Raw genomic sequence first — 22,639 nt, 5'->3', positions numbered from 1 at the left:
TGCAGGTTCCATGTTGGGCAGCCTGGATTCATAAAGTGAATTTGAAACTGGACTTAGTAACAGTCAGGCACCCTATATCCCTCTGCGCTACAACCACACAGCTGGCAGGAACTGCGAGGGTCGGTGAGACCTGGCTGATCCAGGGACAGTGCCTCATTGGTATGTCTTCTTGCACCTCCACTGTTTGGCTGCAGGTCCTGTCCTCTATGTGCAGGTGCTGACATGGCGACCAGCTGACCAGTTTCCTCTGTTGGTAAAAGCTTTAAGGCCAACTCTGCTCTCCAATAGATAGCATTCATCAGTTGTGCACAACAGCTCCGCTTTTCTGCTGCCAAATGGCAGCTGTCCATTGGATTTTATGTGTTGGTTCCTTACAGCCAAGTTTTTCACGGAAGCAACAATGAAAACCTGTTGTTTCCATGACCAATAAAATGCTTTTATTGTGCCAAGTCTCGATGTGTTACCGGCTATGGGATACAACCTCTGTATTTTTTTTAATCAATTTGCTCTTCAAACCTTAACTGTACCGAGCCCTCTCTGATTTAAGGTGCCTTGTTGAGTTTCCTTGTGCATGAACATCTTAAACATCTCCTTCATTCATTCCTCTGTTGGTGAAATTGTCACTGTCACTATATCTGCATCCCGTCAGTGCTGGAACAACAACGTATGTGTGTTTTTGGAGGTCTGTGTACTGTATAGGCTAAATTAATTATTCAACTGTGGCTGCAAAACCTGTAACAAAATCACACCCAGGAAAGCTCTCACCACTGGAATAATGTCCTTGCCTTGCACAAGGTGACACTTCCACGTTGATGCAGTATGGGTGCGAGATAAGCATTCCCTCTAGTTCAATGAATCAGGCTCTTATCATTTTCATTCCAGTTCCAGCAGTCTGAGCAATTTTCCTTTGAATCTGAGAAACCTGATTGATAAAAGATCAGTTCACACAAATTCCTACTTACTCCCTTTGTCATATATCTTACTGTGCTGGTTACTTATCAGAGTCAATACCAGTATATCTTTGATAAGCAACTATCGGCCGGGTTGATCGGTCAGGATCTAGTTCCTCCTCATCAATAGGTTTTTTCTTTTGTCTTTATTCGAATACTGTGCAGAGTTGCTGCAATGTGCATAGGCTGTAAACTATGACCTGCCATATTTTTCATACTTTTTCCCTCACTATTTTCAAGATTCTACTAAAAGTTGAATGAACAGGATTTTCTACCTCATCAATAATGTTGTCAAAAAGAATGCTGAGGAAGTGAAATGGAAATTAACTTTCAGTTTTTGAAAGGTTTTGAAATAAATAATTATCAGTAGTGATTTTTTTATGAAATGAAATACAGATCTTTGTCTTTGGTTAAATTTGCTATGGTATATTGACATCTATATCAATGTCAAAGAATGCAGACACAACTGCTTCAGTGCTTAGGAAAAGGCTCAACACTATCCTGTCATGGCCCAACCCTGTGATGGGGTGACCGTGAGGAGGGGAGCCACAGGTTGAACGCAGCTTGAGGTAATTGAACAGAAGGCATTCTTTGTCCAACACTATGCACATAGGCAGCAGGAAATGCTGATAGCCCAAGGATTTTCAGATCTTTGCTCCCAGTTATACAAGCTAACCCCTGTGCTTGATCAAGTAGTGGCATATCCTGTAGAATTCCAGGAACTTTGGCAACAAGGTGGAACTTCCAAATTTTTTGCTTTCACTTGTGTCTCTGTAACTTTAATCCCCCAGCTGTTAGAGAGGCTGGGGGCCATGTGAGAAGATGAGGCTTTCTGTTTTTTTTTCCTGGCATTGTTTTAAAAGATCATGCCACACGTGGACGTCCCACAGCACAGTGGCAAACCTCGGTGGAGGCTTGACGTCATGTTGAACAAGGCCACGCTCAAAACAGAAACTATCCCTGATCTGTGGGACGTTCAAGGCTGTCAGCAGTGCGCTGACACTGTTTTTCATGGAGAACAACCTTCAGGCCACGTTCACAGACCGCCAATCTTCTCAAGACTCTCGTCGCAATGCCCGGGACGACAGCTGAATCAGAAGAGGGGGTTTCTCTACGTGAGGACAGAGGATCGAGGCTGTCCTGAGAACACCATGACACATGATTACCTTAATGCTCTGGCTACGCTCTCTGTGGTGAAGAAACTTTCAATAATAGGGTTACTGAGAAGTTCGCCACCAGATGGGCAAACCTTCTGTACAGTACAGACACAAGTTAACCTTAGACCCAACGGTCGAATGATGCGTATAGTCGCTTGATCATGAAACACTGTACGTTATTATTCTAGCCACCTGATATCTAGTATTTTCATTATACATACAGTGTAGTATTCCCTAGAAACATTAATTGATCTGTATGATTTAATTTCATGTTAGATAAGTCACCTGTTCAGTTTCAAATTCCAATGGAGATCGCTCTGTTTGACTAGTATATATTCTCTTTAATGTCACACCAGTGTAGTGTCTTTGTGCGTTTATTCATTTTGTGTAATAATGCCCCAACTTATTAATGTTGGAATGAAACACCCCCTGAATAATTAGCAAAACAGTGAATGAAGCACTGATACTCTGCGGTATGTATTGAAATCCCACTGAACTGACTGAATGTGGCACATCTAGTAAAGCTCAAAGGGAAACGAGGATGATATATCTTCCAACAAATGCCAAGCAGGAATTGCACCACGTGTTCGTGCAAAGGAAGGAGGAGACAGGAAAGAGGAGAGTATATTCTTCTCCGCATCAACCTCCTCTATTTGTGCTTTGCCCTTTCCACTGGTCAGACGCTTCCTCTCTGCCGGGGTTTGGAAGCCAAACTGTTTCGCTGCCCTCGGGCCGTCCCCCTGCCTTCCACACAGCTGCCTCTTTGTGTTTCGTTCGCCGGCAGTCACATCCGAAAGTAACTCACATCCAGGACACACAATACCCATCTCCCCTTTCTGTGTCACTGCAAACCCCTCGTGTTAAATGGAGTCCACTGTGAGACTAATGCCCTCTGCATTAAATGTGCGGAAATGACTGAGTGAATGGGCAAGGAAGCACAAGTGCGGCAGCATGAGTGTGTGTTTGGGGAATTGATGTAGTGTGAAGGGGAGAGGTTTACTCCCATCTCACTTAAGGCTTTGCTGTTCTTGGCTTGGGGTCAGAGTGAAGGCAGGTGCCAAGCATGGGAATCAGAGCTCAGGGGAGAAGGCACCTTAACTCTGGGTTTGTGCAGCAGCTTTGAGCGAGCGGTGAGGGGGCCTGGGAAGTCCTGGGAAACCCGCGGCATGTTAAAAATGTCTTTGAACGTGTGCATGTGTAAGGGAGGCATAGTCGTGATATTGTGATCGGTGTCAAACATTAAAAAGCTTTTTATAGCCTCGGCATGCCTCACGGGGAAAATATGGAACTGCACGCTAAAGGGTTTCTGGGTGACAGATCCAGGGTGAGCCAGGGGATTAATCACGGCTGTAGTGCGCAAACAAGACCAAGCTTTATCGGAATTTGTCTGTCCAATATATTCCAGAGTATAAAAGCTCATTTTTGACCTTGTGAAAAATAACTTTGACAAAAATGATCGTAACTCAAGGTGCTCTTTCTTGCCTTTATCTGAACCGTATAATGCTCATATTCCAATGGAGTTTTGCTCCATAATGGAAATGGTTCAGTTGTCCAAAGTTCTGTATTTACATCACGTGCCAACATTTAAAACCTGATCCGTCTTGATCTTCCACTGACCCCAGTGTTCAAGGAGCAGTGGTCAGTCCTGACTCCTTGACCTCTATCTGTCCCCATAGAGGTCATTTCATATCCAGATACACCATACATATTGTTACTCAATATTTGTTACTCAAACCTTTTCTAGACCGCTTAAATTGGGGCTGGCCATGATTCTTTGCCATATGTTGCGCCGAAGGCAGCAGCCTTGTGCAATGTCTGAGTTTGGGGTTTGTTTTTAGCGCTCGACTGTACTCTTGTGGTTCTCGTACATAGACACTCTCTGTACTGATTCTTCTGTAGTTGGTGAAAGAGGTTAGTGGTGTTTAAGTCTATTGTGAGAACCAGTTTGTAGTATGATTATTAAAGTGCGGCTTTCTGGTCCTCGTCAGACTGTTCACACCCAATTGTCCATGAGAGAGATGAACACCCTCTCTGAGGTACAAGCTCCTAGTTATGTCTCCACTGGGCCTCTTATCACTCTTTAGTGCCTCGCGTTCCCCCCTTTGCTCCCTGAGATCCTCGGATGCTTCGGATGTTAGATTCAAACACAGAAGGTGGCAGTGCCTTTGGTGCCGAGGCTCCTGGACTTTGAATGTTGCTTGGTTTTGTTCTCATTGTGAAGCATTTTGTTACCTCGCTAATGGGTTATAGAAATAGAAAAAGTTGCAAAGACTTGCTTTAATGTGTCTCAGTGGCACTCAAGTTCATCTGACATTGGTTTAGTTAAGAGGTGTGCAATGTTTTAGATAGAGTTTAACATCAAATGTGGACTCCACACATTCTTTTGTTCTTGCATTAAGGAGACAATAAATTTTGAGGATTAAGGCTGTGTTTCGTCACATTGGCAGGGACATGGGTTTTGTGTCAATGTTCCATTGGATGAGGTGCATTTAGTTATTTTTAGGTTGGGGCTGCTGTACCGAACTAATTCCCCAAGGCTGTTTGTAAGAGAGACCTTAAAGTCCACAGAGAGAGGGGAGTTTGGGGGGGGGGGGGGGGGGGGGCAGCATCTTTGCTTCATTCCCTACATTCTCAACCCCCCACCTTCCTCCAGCCATGGCTGCTGCCAGGCTGAAAGGCTGAATTCCGTCCGCCAGAGGCTTCTGTTGAGACAGGGGCTCAACGACGACAAAAATCAGGAGTTCTCGGGGAACTTAGTGGATGTCCACAGGTCACCTATGCCTGCCTCCCCCAGATCCCTTTCCCCTTTCCTGCTGCCGCCTGAGTTTAATAATTTCACAGAGTTTTCCTTTACAATTACAATTACTGCCACATGGGCAGTTTTTTTTTCTTCTGTCGATCCATTCTTTCCACAAAATAGTGATTTAAAAAATGGAAAGCTTTTTCAAAGCCCCCCTGGGACCGTCTAGTTTGAATTGCCAATGAGAGGATTTACACACACACGTAGCATTGAATGGGTCGCTGTGGTTTCAAGACCAATCAAAAGGTTGGTAGTTTTTAGCCGCAACTCCTCCAGGCCACGTGTCAAAGTGTCCTGGGGCAAGATAACAAACCCCAAATGGCCCCTGATGGTTGTACCGTCGGTGTATGAATGTGTGTATGAACATGTGTGTGAATGGATGAAAGACATGTATTGTATAGGTGGTGGTCGATTACACTAAAAAGCGCTACATTAGAGCAGCCCATTTAGTCAAGGCTCCTAGTCAAGGCAGGGAGGACAATAGAATAGGACAATTTATTTCTACCTTCATTTGCACATCCATTTGCACTGTTCCCGTTTTGCACTGTTGTAAGCTAGTTTTTTTAAAGTTTAATATTTAATTTTAAATTTTTATTTTTATGTAGGATTGATGTATGTTTAATGTATGTATGTTCGCAAATGCTGCTGAATGCCTGAATTTCCCTCGGGATAGATAAAGTATCTATCTATCTATCTAAATGGAAAATAATGGAGAAAACATCTATTTTGCAGATTAACCCATATGATGATGTCTCGTTGACCTGCTTCAGGGCTCCCTCAGGAATCCCCTTGTAGGAACAGTAGGTCACCACCAGAGTCAGTTTCACATTCTCATGTCAGAAACAATCATATATGAGCCAGAAGAATATTTGGGAAACATCAGATTAACTGGTTTTATTCCAAAATGGTCAAGGGCCAATAAAAGCAGCTAACAAAACAAATTACAATCTGAGTTACTGCAGGTACGTTGTAGTGAAATGAGCAAACTCTCAAAATAAACACTGCAGTGAAGTTAAAGCAGGAGAGCACTTACTTAAAGCACCCCTGCATGCACTGTTTGTTTTACACAGGAAGTTAGACGGCTGTCCTGTGCCGTCCCGGCGGTTTGTGCAGTGACGGCTGGGATTTTTTCCCCCTCTTCCTTTCAAATTCCTTAAATAGATATGGATATTTACGGCGTTATAGTATTTCTGCTACCACTGTTATGAGGCAGGAAGTGAGCGGTTCCAGACACTACAGGTTAATTCATAACATCTGCGACGCTCTGTTAAACCAAGGCAGAGCTGAGTGCCATGGATAGAGTCCTTCCTGTTCCAAAGCAGCCACACATGCACACCAGGAAACAGCCACATGCATTTGGATTAAATGGTTCCAAGGCACTGAAGCCTACTGAGCTCACAAACATAACTTACACTGAACAAAACAAAAGCTTTTTATTTAAAACATTTTTTTTATTCAATAACCTGGAACTAAAGAAGGATTTGTAAAGTCTGAACACACGTTGCCACCCTCCACCCCCTCCACTTTCCTTTGAGATACTTGGGAACAGATTTCACTTCAAACAGCAGAGGCTCCCTAAATGGAGCCGATCCAATTTGTCTGCGCCTTTCTTTCTTTTCAGAGCACCCCCCACCCCCCCCAACTTTCCCCAAAACCCTCCCAACAAAAGACTGCTTGTCTGCTAGGAATTTTCCACATTCTTTGCAACGACAGACATTTTTCCCCTTGGCAAATTCCCCCTAATCACAGGATTTAGTTGGACCCTGATAGGTGCAATTCATAACTCTGGTGGGGCATTGGCTGGGGGGTGTTGGGGGGGTGTCGTGGTCTGAGAATGGAGAAGGGTACGAGTTTTGCACAGTGGACAATGTGGGCGGAGGGCAACCTCCATCTAGAAAAGTATTTGATCAAGATAACGAGGCCTGTGGTTGTGAGATCCCTGCTTCAACTTTCCCGGGTGGCTCAGTTCCTCTTCACAGTCTTGGTGTTTAGGTGCAATTTCCACTGCACTGAATGTTTGCTCTTCTCCCTGGGATTGTTTTCCTCTGTGTGCTCTCTGGGGTTAACCCACGGGCGTGTCAACAAAGCCCCCCCGAAATTTACGCAAAAACCTCCACATAACCCTTTGAAATCAATACCGGAGTCTTTAGAGGAAGATCTGCGAGTATGAACAAGTCGGAGTGCCTGATCGGTAGACACCCAGACATCGACGCGCTGCACTGAGACTCTCCCACCGAAGACGTGTGACTACCAAGGTTTTGCCAAATCATATTTGAAAATCTTTGCCTCTTCTTTGAGCCTAAAGCCACGACTCTGATTGACCACTCAGGTACGGAACTGTCGGGAGAGTTCTTGATGGACTGTCTAACAAAATCTAAATATCTGCCCCTCTTAACCTTTTCAATAGTAGAATAAGGAGGGGGGGTTTGAGGGGGTTCACGTGTGCTGAGGTTTAACAACTTACTGCAACTACTTCCATTGAGAGTACAACATCTCAACGCCGAGATGAATGTTTGTGATTTTATCCCCCTTTGTATGACTCAATGCTTTAACGCTTCAAATACACATAAAAGAGATTGGGGAGGCAGTGGGATATAATCTTTATGAATGGGTCAACGTACGGAAGCCCACTCCCCCTCCTCACCGTGGTTAGATGTGGGTCTCCCAACGCCATCACAATTGGTGGTAGAGGGAGACTTAAGATACCAACGACCCTCTCTGAAGAACAGGAGAAAACACGAGAGGGAAATGGAGAGCGCGCACACGTGGAGCGAGAGGGATGGGGGAGAGACTGTATGTGTGAGACAACTTTAGATTCTTATGAGTGGTGGTGCAAGAAGTGCTAAAGGTTTGGCCCCAGGCCAAGGGTCTTTCTTTCGGGAGAATACATTTGCTCAGTGAATGTCGCGGCCCTTCAGAATGTAGATATTACGTGTAAAAAGATTTTAGCTGGTCCTACGGGCTGACGTTCGAGTCGCTCTTGTGAAGTCGTCGGAATTAAAGAGAGTATTTTAATGTGTTCAGTTTGTGTCACTGCATGTACTCATTACTCACCATGAAGAACTTTACTTTGCTTTATTACTATTACTTTTCACTTGCTCTTTACTGATTGTAATCACATTATTCATTACTCAGGATAAGGATACCATATTTCTTTAAACAGTAATCACTTGCTCTTTAATTATCACTCCTTAAAAATAAATCACATTATATTACTTTAACTTCCCCCCTGCCCTCCTGGAGAGAGGACGCACAACCTATCGATTGGTGGGATTATTGGTCTCAGGCGAGACAGATGGATAAACGACTGTATAAAGCCCTTTTTATAATAATCAATATATTTAATAACTGGTCCAACGGTTGCCTTTACCATAATTAGTCCTCAATAGTGTAATTTAAATGTAAATGGAATTAATCACGTCGTACTTTGGTGTTATAAGTGTATCAGTTAAGTTATAATAGTTACAGTAATGTTATTAAGCAGTTTATAACAATTATTTTGGCATTGTAAATTGACTGATCTTCCTAAAATTTTCCCGGGCAAAACAGACAGTTCCCTGCAGCAGACGGTGAATTTCCCAGATGTTTTACAAACCTGCCAGATGAGTCAAATGTTTACCAACCTAAGTGCTCTGTCAGGCAAAAGTTACATTTTAACAATTTCAATGGTAAAAGCATTCCAGGTTTTACCAGCCTCATACTCTGCACGGCATTTTGTCTGCAGCCAGGCGTTCCCCTGGTCCCTGCAGACCGGTGTTTGTGGATGGAATGTTGAACTTAGCGGGTCAAATGATCCATTTGGCTTCAAAGGAGGTCCAAAGGTTAGCCGGCCCACTAACGGTTAACCTGAGCAAACAGCAGCAGCGCCGATTTTATGGGCTAATTAATGCTCAGACTGCAAGGACAGCAGAGCAGGAAGGCCAACATATATACGCGCTACACATGGTCCGCACACAGCACAATCTGGTTCCCTCAATGCAGATATATCAGATGCTATACATTTGTCAATGCTAATCATGCAGTAGATTAAGGTGCAGGCACATTTGGAAGATAGAGATAGAAGCGTTGTATTTTAAAGTTTATTTGTAGTTCTTGAATGAAGATAACAGTTCTGAAGATCTGAGGTTGCCATTAAACTTCAAACAATGGGCCTCATGCGAGAACATGTTTGTATTCTTATCCAGTAAATTTCTCCTACATTTGTTCATACCGTGGGTTCATATGAACAGGCCCGTCGGATTCATCAAACGCTTCTATCTTCAGAAAATTGTGTCAGTTATGTTTGTCAACAAGATGTATATCACCATATTGATTTGAGTATTGCTAATTAGCATAATCAATGCCCCCAAAAGTTTCACTTCCGAGAGTTCATTCATGAAAAGGGCGTTAAAGAGAAAAAAGCAGAAGTTTACGAGATCGGAGAACGAAGTCCTGTTTCCACAATTCCAGAAATTAAAGTTTATATTTGAGCTAAGTTAAGTTAAGTGACGGACTAAAGCAGAGCTGTTAATACTGAGTCACCTGTGAAATCGCACTGTCACTGAAATAAAGAGGAAATGCATCGATATGAAAATGACAAAAAAAACACTGAAATGATCGATTCGGTCAAGGTGACGTCTTTGTCACTGTTATGGATGAAAAAATACGAAACATAACCGGCGATGCAGGCATGTTTTTTGCTGCTGGATCGGTTCACCTTCGTTCATTGCAATATTTAAAATAATTTGACGCGTCTTCCCAGGCCCGACGTCCACATCTCGTGGGTAAAGAACTTCAACGCTGCACCTGTCTGATCTCCTGCAATTAAGGTTGACAGTGGTCGCAGCAGCTTCGTGCAGCTCTCAGCCAAAATGAAAGATGCTATCGTGTCACGTTTCTGCCAATGTGAGCAAAACAATAGTACAGACGTTGAAGAAGGGACCATAAACCCTCTACAGTGTACAGCAACTGGAGTTGTGGAGGTGAAAGGGAAGGAAAATGGAAACTTGGAAGTGTGAAAATACACTTTGGGTCCCATTTATGTGCTTTGAGTGAGAGTAAAACCTGAGCCATCACACGGCCTCTGTAGGCAGCTGGGGGTTGTTTAAAATAGGAGTGAATCTGTTCCATCTGAGGAGCTTGAGACGGAAAAGAGACGCGGCTGAAACGCCTCCTGTGCAGACACGTCGTGCACAGCACTTAGTTTGGTTTATTGGACTTTTAGTTCTGGTCTGGGCTTTGACTCTTTGACTTTTTACAAACAAACCGCGAGGAGTAAACACAAGGTTACATCGACTGATGGGTAGCTCATTTATTGGACGGCTTTGGTGGGATCATCGTAGATCCTGGGGACCCATCATCCGAACCCACTTGGGCAAATAGACCCGAGTAGTCTCGAATTGGATTCTGGGTCAGCACTAGAGATCAATCAACAGTTTACTCACCAGCCCAAATAAGATGGAGAGTCTCAATATTGGCTGCATGGTGTATTGGTTTATAACATCATAAATATATAGTCGTTTTGACTGTACAACCAACAGGAAAACAGTATTTGTCTGATCATCTTAAGTATTGTACTCGCTGCATTCAAAGTTACAGTCGTATTTTAGCAAAAACAGAAGTCAAAAGATGAAGTCATGATAAACAATGTGGGAATATCAGCAGCTGCGGTGGAGGAGAAGAAGCTTTTGGTGAGTCTGCAGCTGGAGAGCAGAGCTCCAGAGAGACACGGAGCTCCTCTCTGCTCGCAGTCTAGACACGTGTTCTGAATGTTTTCTTTCACTGACTGAGACGGGCCGAGCAGTTTGTGAAAGGTATTAGCGGAAAAAAGCAGCACAACAATGCAATAATGCATAACCAAATCAAAAACGCGGACCACGATGTTGCGTGACCAGCAGGCTCATGCCTGATCTGGCTAAATGCTCACGATTGGTCAACATCTTGTCCTCGGTTCAAAGTTCACCAAGAGGTTCTATCTTCGATAAAGTCTGATCGACCTTTGTGCTGTTTTTGACGATCCCATTTGTGATCACCTCAACAACTGAAAGCTTGGACTGGTCATATTTTGCATCGAGAATCAATAAACAGAGGAGTTGCACCTGGTGCAGATTGAAGAATTCATTGTGCATAAAACTCATAGAATGATTTGAATAACTGATTGATTTTATTTCACTCTCCAGAGGAGCATGTGACCAACTATTGCATTGCCTAGCAACATCAGATTGTGTGTGCACTACACTGTTGGGATGTCTTTTTTTGCATGTATTTGTTGGCTGCTGTAGTTTCATTTTTACTCCGGTCGGTCGGCCTTATCAACGTTTTTTCTCTCTTGTCACTTCTATAAGAGGTGGCAGTCTATTTATGTAGCTTAATATTGTAACATAAAGTCTATGTTATTTACTGATGGTCATTTTTTTTGAATTGTTCCAGTTTTGTTTTCTCTGGTTTAGGGCTGCAACTAACGATTATTTTCATTAATGTCTATTGTATTCTCGATTAATCGATTAGTTGTTTGGTCCATCAAATGTCATAAAATGGTGAAAAATGTCGATCGTGTTTCCCAAAACCCAAAGATGATGTTTTGTATTGTCCACACACCAAAACTATTCAGTTAACTGTCACAGAGGAGCCAAGAAACCAGAAAATAATCACATTTAAGAAGCTGAAATCAGAGAATTTTAAATAATCGTTGATTAACTGTTGCAGCTCTAGTCTGGTTAAATCTAGTGTGGCTGTACTGAGAAAGATGATTATGAATTTGTCACAGATGAACAGTTGCCTGTCTGTAGAGAATTAAAATATAACGGAATAAAACTGAACAACAGGAACTCTAAATCACAGTGCCATATCATTCATCTATCCATATCATCTGTCCATCCAAATGAAAACACATACAAAAAGAAAGGAAAAATACTCATGAAGTCACAAGTCAACTTTGTGAAAATGTCAAAAAAATATGTTGATTTTTTCATCAACATGAAATTAATGGTTTGGCAGCATTGTGAAATACAGCAACACGTTTATGGAGGATGTTACACAGTGGTTGAGTGACCACAAGGAATTACTCCACAAAAATGATCGTGCTGCAGGGAACGAAGAGGTGCTTCACCCTCCAATGGCAGGTGAAGCTCAAGCACCAGTGCAGGCTGATGCTATGCAAGATCATGTTTAACCAGGTAACAGTGTTTCAAATGTGGGCAGCGAGGCAACAAGGATTAAAGTCTGCTGCTTCTTCTTCTGCACTCCTGCAAAGTCTTTTTTGAAAAAAATGACAAACAAAACGACAATCTCGAGGTTGTCTCTAGCCTAATGACTGGTGACGTTGTTGCCAAGGTCCAGCGTCACACCCAGGTTCCTTGCAGTCTGAGTCACCACAGAGTTCTCAATGGTGATGGAGAGGTTGTTGGTGGGAGACACCTTCCCTGGAAGGAAAAGCATCTCAGTCTTTTCCAGATTGAGTTTAGGAGCTGTAGGAGCTTAAGAATGCTCAACTGGAGATTATTGGGTTCTCCGGGAAGATGTTGCCAGAGCAGCTCTCCAGGCTGCATGAGGGTAAAAGTGTGAAGGGGTGTAGCCACATTTGTCCCTGGTAGGAGGTCATATATGCCTGTGGTGGCTTAACATCCCTTGACACTGCTACATGTCTCAGATATTCTCCCAAGGCACATCCATTCACAAGTTGGAGGACATGATGATTGTAACCACATTGTTCTGACTGCAGGAGAGTAGTGGATCACTGGCTCTCATGCAGACACGAGGACAGTTTGTTCAACTGTTTTCATCTGCAATTTGAAGATCGAATGCTCAGCCAGTGGCGCAGCAGATTGCAGACGTACCTTCTGAAGGTGTAACTCCTCATAAACTAGCCTTTACTCGTGTTGGTGTAAACTATCTCCGACGTTTTGAAGTGTGGAGCTGAATAAGTTTAGCGGTGAGGTACAGAATAATTTTTGCCCGCCTGCCCATTTGAGCAACCCACATTAAGAGGTACTTTGACCAAATGTGGTAAAGTTCTGGGTCTTTGAATGTGCACTTGGATGAAGAGGGCCTTCACACAGCTCTTTGGGAAGTGGAAGCCATCGACAGCCATCCAATAACAAAAGCATCCATGGATCCTATTGACCGAGCTGTTTGTTCTTCCATGACTGCAGCATTTATGTGACCAGTTTGAGAACCTGTAGAGTAACTCAGTCACTTTCACAGACACAGTGGAAAGTGTTGTGGACAGCTACTATGGTGATGGAGAGGGAGCAGGGTGAGGGGCCCACCTCTCATGATGGGTGGGGCTTTTGTGAATGGTGGTCTGTACAAGGTGCTCAGCAGAGCGGAGGCAATTTTCTCTCTTTGATCAGAGGAAGACTTCTGGAAAGAGGCTGCTGGGTGGTAGTAGAGCCGAGAGCCCGGAGCGCTGCATTCTTGGAGCCACGGAGGGATTGGCTTGCAGCAGGCCTCCACTGTAGGGCTCCTAATTTTGTTTTATCATAACTTGGAGTGGTTGAAACTGCCCCCACTGCCATCACGATAACCCTCAAGCTGCTGGCCAAAGCTCTCATAGGGCCGGGCAGCTGCTGAGGCCTCCAAGTCATTAATAGTGTTAGAACCAGCAACATCAAAGATCTGCCAGAAACCTGTGGAAGACAATGCTTTCCCTTTTGTGTAACAGCCGAAGAGGGGTCTGGCTGGGTGGAGTGTGTGTGGGAGGTTGGGGGTTACAAGCAGGAGTGGCTTCTGTACCTAAAGAGTGGGTCTCATTGAGGCTTATTTTGGAAAACTTTGTCCCAGATGCAGCTGTAGATTTTATTACTTTCAGACTGTCAACATAGAGGACTCTTCACCCTTTGTCTTTATGGCCATTCAGTTTGACACTTCAAAGGATATTGTGCACCTGTTGTTACTTTTGAAAGTATTGACTCAAACTTACTTACTACTTACTTTTATTTTGTAGCCAGCACTGTCTGGGCTGCAGTCAGACTGCTGTCTCATTTTGACAAGACATTGTCGGTCCCTCCCCTTCCACTATTTGGCCAAAAACAGCGACCGTTGTGGGTGATGAAGTACGAGTCTAGAATTATGCAAATTGAGACACAGCAAAGGATTTGACTCAATGCTTAAAAAGTGCATGGACATGCTATGGAAGCTGGATTTCAATCCTAGAATATAATAGAAATGTAAGTCAAGTTAGGGAGAGTTGAAACTAATGTTCTGTAATTGACTGTGACAAGCAAGTCAAGATCATAACTACGATGATGATTATTGAAGTATGTTATATTAGCAGTAAATCAACCTTCAACTTATTATTGATGCATTAGCAATGTATGCATATACGGATACAATTCAATTAGTGGGACAGTAGTAGTAGTTCTAGGGAGAAGTCATAGTGTTTTTTTTCCGAAAGAGATACAGTGGCTGACAGTGTTCAGAGGGTCAGCATCCTCCTGTCTGTGTGCGCTTGTTTCCAAATGTTTCCTTCACTGCTGCTTGCATTCCTCATGCAGGGCCCATCCGGTGTTGACATGGACTCCATTACTGTGTTTGAGCCTACTGACATTCCAGCCAGAGCTGGCAAAGAAAACACCAGCTGTTTGAACTGATCTGGTGGGCGTGGGGGATTAGGGACATGGAACTCTCTTCTTAAGGCCAGCAGCTGGCCGGGTTTACAAGCACTGGAGACTCTCCCCATTACATTCTCGGAGCTGTCGGAGTGCTCAGCTGTTCAGCTCAGGTCCAGAGCTACTTCCTGTGCGCGCTGTCAAAGGCAAAAATACAAATCCAGGTTGCATCTACATGTTGCTCTACTCCGTTAGAATGGCCAAAACAATTTTAACGTAAATGTACGGTGTGCATATGTGTCACATATAACTGTATTTTAATATTCTTACACAACTTTACTAAATGCACCCTTTCCTGTGCACAAATTCAAACTCAAATACATAACTGGTGTTGTGAGTGCTCATCTTCATTTGCACATTTGTAGATCTGTCAGTCTGTCAGGATGCAAATCAACACAGACATAGACACAGATTTTTGTTGCACTAAGTGAAAATCAGGCTGCGGCTGCGTATTTCATTCTTGGTGAGTCACCACTATGCCAGTGTGTTAGGAGGGCTGTCGTAGAAGGGTACGTCCTGTGCGCATGCTCTGCCTCTTTGCATAGATCCAGTCAGAAGTGTGTGACAAAGCAGCACAAACGTGTCCAATTCCACATTTTGGTTTAACTTTATCATATAATTCCCAACAGTTTCCACTTATTGTTTACACGAGGCTTTGGTGAGAATGTCAAGTTATATTGTGTCACAATGTCACAATGTGCAGTTTGTCATGGCCATGTACTCAGTTTTACTGTCAGGGTTGATCATGTAGAGTTCATGACCTTCAGAGAAGTGCTCTTTCCTACCAGAATAAAGCTCAACATACTGTACACTGGCTCAAAGTATGTGCAGCCTGAATTTTCAACTCATTTAATATGTGAACATGGAGAACATGTCGTACCAGGAGCCGCACTAAAAGAACACAAAGTACATGGACTGATTTACTTACTACCAAATTGTGCAATGATAGTAGTAATTGAACGCTTTTGCAAGAACTCCTGCTGACCCCACTAGTCCGATCACATGATGACACTACCCAAATGAGCATTAAAAAATTAGCGACATCAAAATTCCTGTTGAGAGTAATTACGTTAAAGACAGTTCCTGTTATTCCTGTACAGTGTAAAGCTTATCCCAGCTGAACTGTTGGATTTCTCTGTAAAATTGTGAGGTACGTTATGATTTGGGGCTTTACAAATAAAATAAAAATTGAATTGAACTGTGCAAATATGTCACTGGCCTCATATAGTTTCAATACATCTTTAAAAAATGTTTTTAAATGAAATTTATGTTTTTTTTTGCCTCAGACTGGCTGAAGCCCTCACTGGTCTCCATTATTAAAAATGGATTATTACTGTGGGTCAAGTTGTTACTTGTAGAAATGGCTGAGTCTATCAATACACTAGCAACAATGCAAGTAAAAATAAAGGTGAAATGGCAACAGTTAAGATCATAGACTGGATATAAATATGGATATAAAGACTGCTCTCAAAGGTGAAGCCAGAACATCTTGATCTCCCCCAGGTGGCTGGCTGCAATATACGTCATAAACCCCGCCTCCTCCATGTTTCCAAAAATGGTTACGGTTGTTCAACACTTAAAAAGCGCTGATGTTCTTTCGGATAGTTTGGTATTTAGTTATTTCATGGGTTGAAACGTCATGATTCACAGCTGGGACTGACTCACGATTGGTCGATAATCACACTTACTTTAAATTGTTTTTCGACTGGGCCTTAAACCACTGTGCATTCCACATCACCCTTGATGGATTCTATTTTTGGTTTTACATTTTTTGTGTACATTTTTGTGGGTAAATAGCAGATACGATGTATAACTTTACAGATTTTTCTCTGTGATAGAAAGTGGAGAAACATCACTAACCTCTAAACATCTGCTCTCTTGCAGCCACAGCAAGTCATCCAGAAAAAGCCTGCTCAGGTAAGAAAAAATACTGGCACTATGTTATTCTGTATTTCGATACATTCTTCTACCCTTTTTTAGTTTTTATGGATACACACAGTGTGTTCTTAATTTTTTTCTGCTAGGCTTGGAAGCTGCATACAAAACACAAACCCTGTTTTCTTATCTACAAAGTAATGGTCAAGGTTTGGGCAAGTTTAAATTATGAATTGACTTGGTTAAGGAGAGATGTGAGCTTAGGGAGCAACAGGCGTTGGGAAACAGTGAAAAAAAACTGTGTCAAAGTAAAGTTCCATGCGTGTTGACCACCCATCCAAGCTCTTCCCTTTAAAGAGGTTTTACAGTGCTATTAAATAAAAACAGCCCGCTGCTTCCAGGTTTGCTACTGACAGATGAGTCATAAGTGACTCGACCACTACAGGTCCTTATGTTACTGTCACTTTTTCCTTTTCCTTTTTTGTGGGTCTCATATTTTGGTTCACACACTGACTTTGTTGTAGGTGTAGGTGATGATGCTTCTTGTCCAGCTGCTTTGAGACCTTGGAACATCCGTGTGGCTGCGGCAGCAGCAGCAGCTTCACTCATAGCCAAGTGCTGGTGCTGTTACTTACGAAATGTCGGGCCCCCGATGGGAACTGTGGCAAAAGTCACGTCTTGTATATACAGGAGTGGCTTTCTTTTTTTTTGCGAGGAAAGAGGTGAAACGTGACGGGAGTTATCTCTGGTGCACTCGGTCAGAAATTCTGAGGCGAGCTGCAGTTCTTCCACGTCTGCGCGTTTCCGCATGTAGCAGATAATAAGATGCTGTTCTGTGTCGCTGGTGCGAGCGCCCACATCAGAGGGCCAACGAAAGCAGAATGGTAATAAGTGAGTGAAACATGACACAGGACCCCCCCGCCCGTCCCCCACCCCCAGCATTCTCTCACACTCCAGGAATCCACCAGCCCCCCTCCTCTCGCTGGTGCGGGCCACCTCTCGGTGTGAATGCATAACTTGCCTCTGATTTGTGGCCGTGTGGGAACAGTGCTGAGGTAGTGGGGAGGTGCTGGGAGGCCCTGGGAGCTGGGAGCCATAAAAATGTCATTTAGCTCTCTCCTGCTTTGATAGGCTGCCTTATCTCAGCCCCAGCAGCAGCACCACCACCACCCTGTACAAAACCTCAAACCCCTCTCATTCCAGGGCACAGGGTTGGGTGGGGTGGATCCGCGACACAGCCGGAAGCTACAACCTTGCACATGCACACAGCACAGCCTCGTAATGAAGTTTCAGTTACTGCTAGCTACCAGAGCCCCCCCCCCCCCCCCCCCCCCCCCCGCGAAAAGCCTTATTCTTTTCTACCTTGAAATACTATTTTCACCGAGCAGTTCACCAAACGTGGCTGCAGAGATGGTCACAGTTCGAATCATGAACTTCAACCTGAAAATTATGGCTGTTCTCCAAATGTTAGCGATCAGAATCAGTCCCAAAAACCCCAGATATGAATCTGATTTTGTCAGTCTAATCCCCAGACTCTTCTTCAGTGCATCAGTGTACAGAAAGTAACTTAAAAAAAAAACCTTTACATGCTAAATGTTTTCTTGTAAAATGGAAAAAAAATGACGAAAAGGAGGTTAGAACAGCACAAAGCCCCCCTTTTTCTTCACCCTCGTTTCTGCTCTGCTGCTCCGCGATGCTCATCCCAGAGTATTCTACAGAGTATGACCAGAGCCATGGAGAGAGAGAGCGAGAGAGTCGCGACAACGAGTCCAAAATGCTTGCACGTCACGTGATTCATGTAGACTTCAGATAGTTCCCGGAAGTTCTTGGCGCGCAAATGGAATCCATTATTCAGAGTGACAGACCTGCGATTTTTGGTAATTAGTAGTCAACAAATTTATCAATATTTACTATATAGCAGACCGACATTCCTATGTAGTTACTCTATGGAGCTACTCAATACGTTTTTTAATTTGGATATAATCCACTAACATGCTTTAATGCGCATGTTGATTTGATTCAGATGGGCTGATAATATACAATCTGATTATTTAAACGTCTTACCCTTCATAAGTGCAACACAGACAGTCCATTGATCCATTCTGCTGCTACTTAAATGCGCTGCGGCTCACTTCCGGGAACTATTGAAAGGCTCCATGATCCGTCATTGCTGGGGAAAAAAATGGTCCATTGGAGTGAACAGAGTTGTCGCTCCTGACAACGGCTCTGAGTATGACAACAGTGAGCTCTCTCTCTGTTTGTAAAGGACAGGGTCGACCCTTAAGATCAATCAGATCTATGATGCACACTGTTAAAAAAAATATATTATTATTATTAGAAATAATACAAGCCCCACATGACAGACGACAAATCTAAAGCCAGTTTCATCCATCCAGCCATTATCTACACACTTATCCTTTAAGGGTCAGGGGGGGCTGGAGCCAATCCCAGCTCACACTGGGCGAGAGGTGGGGTTCACCCTGGACAGGTCGCCAGTGTATCACAGGCTGATATACAGAGGCAGACAAAGCCATTTGCAAAGAACATATAATTTTTCCTAAAAGAAGTGCTGCACCTTGCACTGTGGAATGACTAGCCTTTGATTGAGGGATGTGGCCCAGTCTCTTGACTCATTGAGTATACTGTATACAGTATGCAGTTTAGACACGGCTATGGTATTGATGTTCAGGATGAAGTTCAATGATCATTACCTGCAATTAAATCTCGTAGCATTGTTCACATGAACAGTTGGGTGTAAAGTAGCGATTGTACAGTATAAAGGCCCAAAGATTTTACCTGCTGACCAAGACTGACCCTGTCTGCATTAATGTCCTTACTGTGGCAGGCGTTTGGCTCCGGGTTTGTGACCAGCTATGCTGTTGGCCAACGGTTAAAAGGGCGTGTTATGCTTTTCCATATTCTCTGGCATAAGTATATGTTACCACGTCTGATGTTCACATTAAACGTGGCCAATGTTTCAAATTACAAGGTAGACATGTGTAAAAGTAATCCCTGTGAGACAAAAGCTATGGCATCAGACGGCACTGAAAATGATTTTTCCACTTCCGTGATGAGCTGATGTCTCCAAGCACAACTTGTTCTTCCAAATCAGTCTGCTGGAGTTGTTTTAGAGGCATTGAATTAAAACATTTCATTAGAGGGATTAGCTTTTGTATTTCCTGACAGCGGACGATTTCCATTTGAGTTGGCATTTTAGCACATTCCCATCACGTACACCTAGAAACAGAAGCATACATGGAAACCTTTTGTAACCCACACAATAAGCAGGTAATACAATATTTAACTGTGCTAATGTTATATACATTCTTATATTCTGGTTTGGATTAAGGCGTGAACATGGAAGTGGCCATTTCCAATCATGTATGTTATGTGTTATTCAGCTTAAGTTGCTAGTTACTTGTCAGGTTGCTTCTAGAACCTCCACACCACTGGGTGTGCTGTTCCTCAGCAGCCTTCCAGATGTTTAGCCAATCAGAAGAAAGCAGGAAACTGTTTCAGTCAGAGGTTCAAATGAAATGCAGCATAACAAGGAGTTTGAAATAAATAAGGACTGTCTTTGAGCCGACCCAAGGAAAGCTTGTGGAGTCCCATGATAAAAAATATAGAGCTGGAAAATGAGCTCAATAGGTCCCCTCTTAGTAGTAACTTAACAGAAGACTGAAAAGCTGCTGCCCTCCCTGGCAGAAACCTCTAACCACAACCAACATCTGGAGAACACAATTGATCCCAAAGCTTGAGACCACTTTCTCATTAACAGCTGTAAATGTAAGCCAAGGCGGCAAGATGTGAAGTCAACAACTCCCTAACAAGACTGTAGTGTCAGACTGTACCCAGAGTCTTCCAAGTGTCAGGACGCACTTACCATTCAACACCTCAAGCTGATGACACTGTTAGGAAGCCACCGTATGACATGTGACAGTCGTGGGGAGTCATCAGGAAGGGGTCAAAGAAATGGAAATCAGTAAAGACTGAGAACAATGGAGGAGGCCATTCTTATCCAATTCCAGAGTCAAAGTTACAGCCATGAGTGGGAACAGAGCGAATGGAAAGATGCAAATGGAGGCAAACAGATGACCATTGGCTCCAGGCGACACAAGTCGAGTCTATGTGAGTCTACTTAATGAGTGCACAGAGGCCGGAGGCGACCTGGAGGAGAATAAGAGAGACCGAAGTTCAATCCTTGTTTGGAGGAGGTCGGGATGGATGGCTCAAGAAAGTTTGATCTACCAGTGTTATCTACCAGAATCAAAGTTGGTTTTCGCCATCATGACAGTTAGTTGTAGATGTGCACCTCCTGCCTCGCCACTTTTCACCTTTCACATCCTGCAACACACTTAAATGTGGTAGATGTGGTCACAACTGGTGCAAACCTTAAACCTAAACCCAAACCTTGACCATGAAGTTGCAGAAGAGGCTAACGTGGATCTTTTTGTATCAGTGATTGGTAATAGTTTGTCTTTTTGCACTGGCAAACAGTGCAGCCACTATGGGTTTGAAGAACCGCTCCAGAGATGGAACATCTCAATGACGCTTTGAAGGACCATTCTGGGAGTAAACACCCTCACTAAGTTGAATAAATTGGTGCTTTATCCACGGACATCTCCCACCCCCACCACCACCACCACCTTTTTTCTCCCCTGCTCTCATTTGCCCTCGTCACACATGGTAGCATTTAGCGGACCACTCAAGGCTGCAGTGTGCGAGCACTAATGAATGGAGTTGGAGGTGCAGAATGCAGACAGGCTTCGGCAGCAGGCGTCTGCTGAATGGGTGCACCGCCACGGTCTGGGAAAGGAAGTGGGTTATAAATTGTATCAGTCAGCCTCCCATCATAAAATGAAACCATGTGGAAAATGAAATCCATTTCATCTGTGGAGGGAGGAGGACAACCTCTGCTTGTTGTCGCAGTTGGTCACTGTGCACTTTTAAAAAAAACAACGGCATTTATTCTCAGAAAAGAGGGAAATGTAGTGATCCAGCAGGTTTATTCACATTCAACATTTTGAATTTTGTCAGTGGTATTTTCCAAAAATGGTCAGCTCAATCAAATTCAAAGTTAAAGGGAATCAGTTGTTGAAAATGTTTCAAAGAAATGCGTGATGTTTCCAAAGTTAGTGAATGTTGAATAATGTCATTTTTGATATTTGCCACTATCTAACAGCTCTAATTTACATCAAAATCCACACAGCTTCTTCTTTAAATCCACGTTGGAACACACCAGATGCACGCACTTTTTCGAATCTACTGTATGAGTAGATTTTTCGAATCTACTCATACACTATCAATAAAAGTGATAAAAGTGAAAAAATAATCACAGATCGTAACGCACGTTCATCACGTTGAAACATTTGACTGTTCCGCTGTGGTCGTAGTGCTAACAAGAATTATGAAAAACACCAATTTTTTCCCACGGAAAATAAACCAGATTATGAGATGCCACTGAATACATTTAAGCACCTATGTTTATTTAAATTGGTTTTATTCGCTTAAAATGGTATAAATATATATATTGTATTAGTTTCTTGGTCAAATATGAGCCACTCATGACCCGACAGCCATTTAGAATTAAAACTCCTGGTTTTCTTCTTTTCCCCTCCTCCTTCATTTTCATCGTCCCCTGTGTCTGCAGCCTTCCTCTTTTGCTCTTCTGGTTTTTTAACTCCCTAAAAATACCTCCACAGGTGGGGTTTTTTCCTAACTATCGTTAACTTTACTCGTTTATCTTGGTTTTGTTTTGCATCGTCCTGTTCGTCTTCTCCGTTTCAGCGTAGCAAGCTCATAATCGATACCATGCACGCAGTAGGCACGTAGCTGATGGTCGTATGACACGTCACAACATAGTGGTTATGGGAAATGTAGGATTAGTTCTACGAGCAGTGTTGCTAGATAAAGATTATCTTTCAAAGACAAACACACACAAAACTGCAAGGAATAAGCAAGAAATACATACATAGTTCAAAGTTCTTATATCCTTAGAGCACTGACACCCAGCTGTCTGTAGAACAACTGTCACAACATATCCTGTATCATACCATGGCATTCCTGAGAAGCCTATGTTCCCTGGAAACGTGGATATATGGCCGACCGAGCTAGGACGTGCAGTGGATATACCATAGGCCTGTAAGTAAAGGCAACAGGAATTTGAGCGTTCGTGTTTCTGTCCCTCTGAGAACGTTTTTATCACCAACTGACTGAAATGTGACCTTGACATAAATTGTGAATGGCTGCCCTGTCAGCCCGGTGGTTCTC

General features: G+C 43.2%; 1 protein-coding gene across 1 annotated transcript in view; it reads left to right on the top strand.

The window, feature by feature from the left end:
• The window catches only part of hmga2 (high mobility group AT-hook 2), a 41,748-nt gene that overhangs the window by 12,918 nt on the left and 6,191 nt on the right, over positions 1 to 22,639 (top strand). Inside the window, exon 4 of the mRNA XM_035626581.2 lies at positions 16,379 to 16,411. Within this exon, the coding sequence (XP_035482474.1) occupies positions 16,379 to 16,411 (33 nt within the window). The remainder of the gene's footprint in view (positions 1 to 16,378; positions 16,412 to 22,639) is intronic.

This window comes from Scophthalmus maximus, chromosome 2 (assembly GCF_022379125.1).
Source record: "Scophthalmus maximus strain ysfricsl-2021 chromosome 2, ASM2237912v1, whole genome shotgun sequence".
Taxonomy (NCBI): Eukaryota; Metazoa; Chordata; class Actinopteri; order Pleuronectiformes; family Scophthalmidae; genus Scophthalmus; species Scophthalmus maximus.
This window is presented reverse-complemented; position numbering and strand designations above follow the sequence as displayed.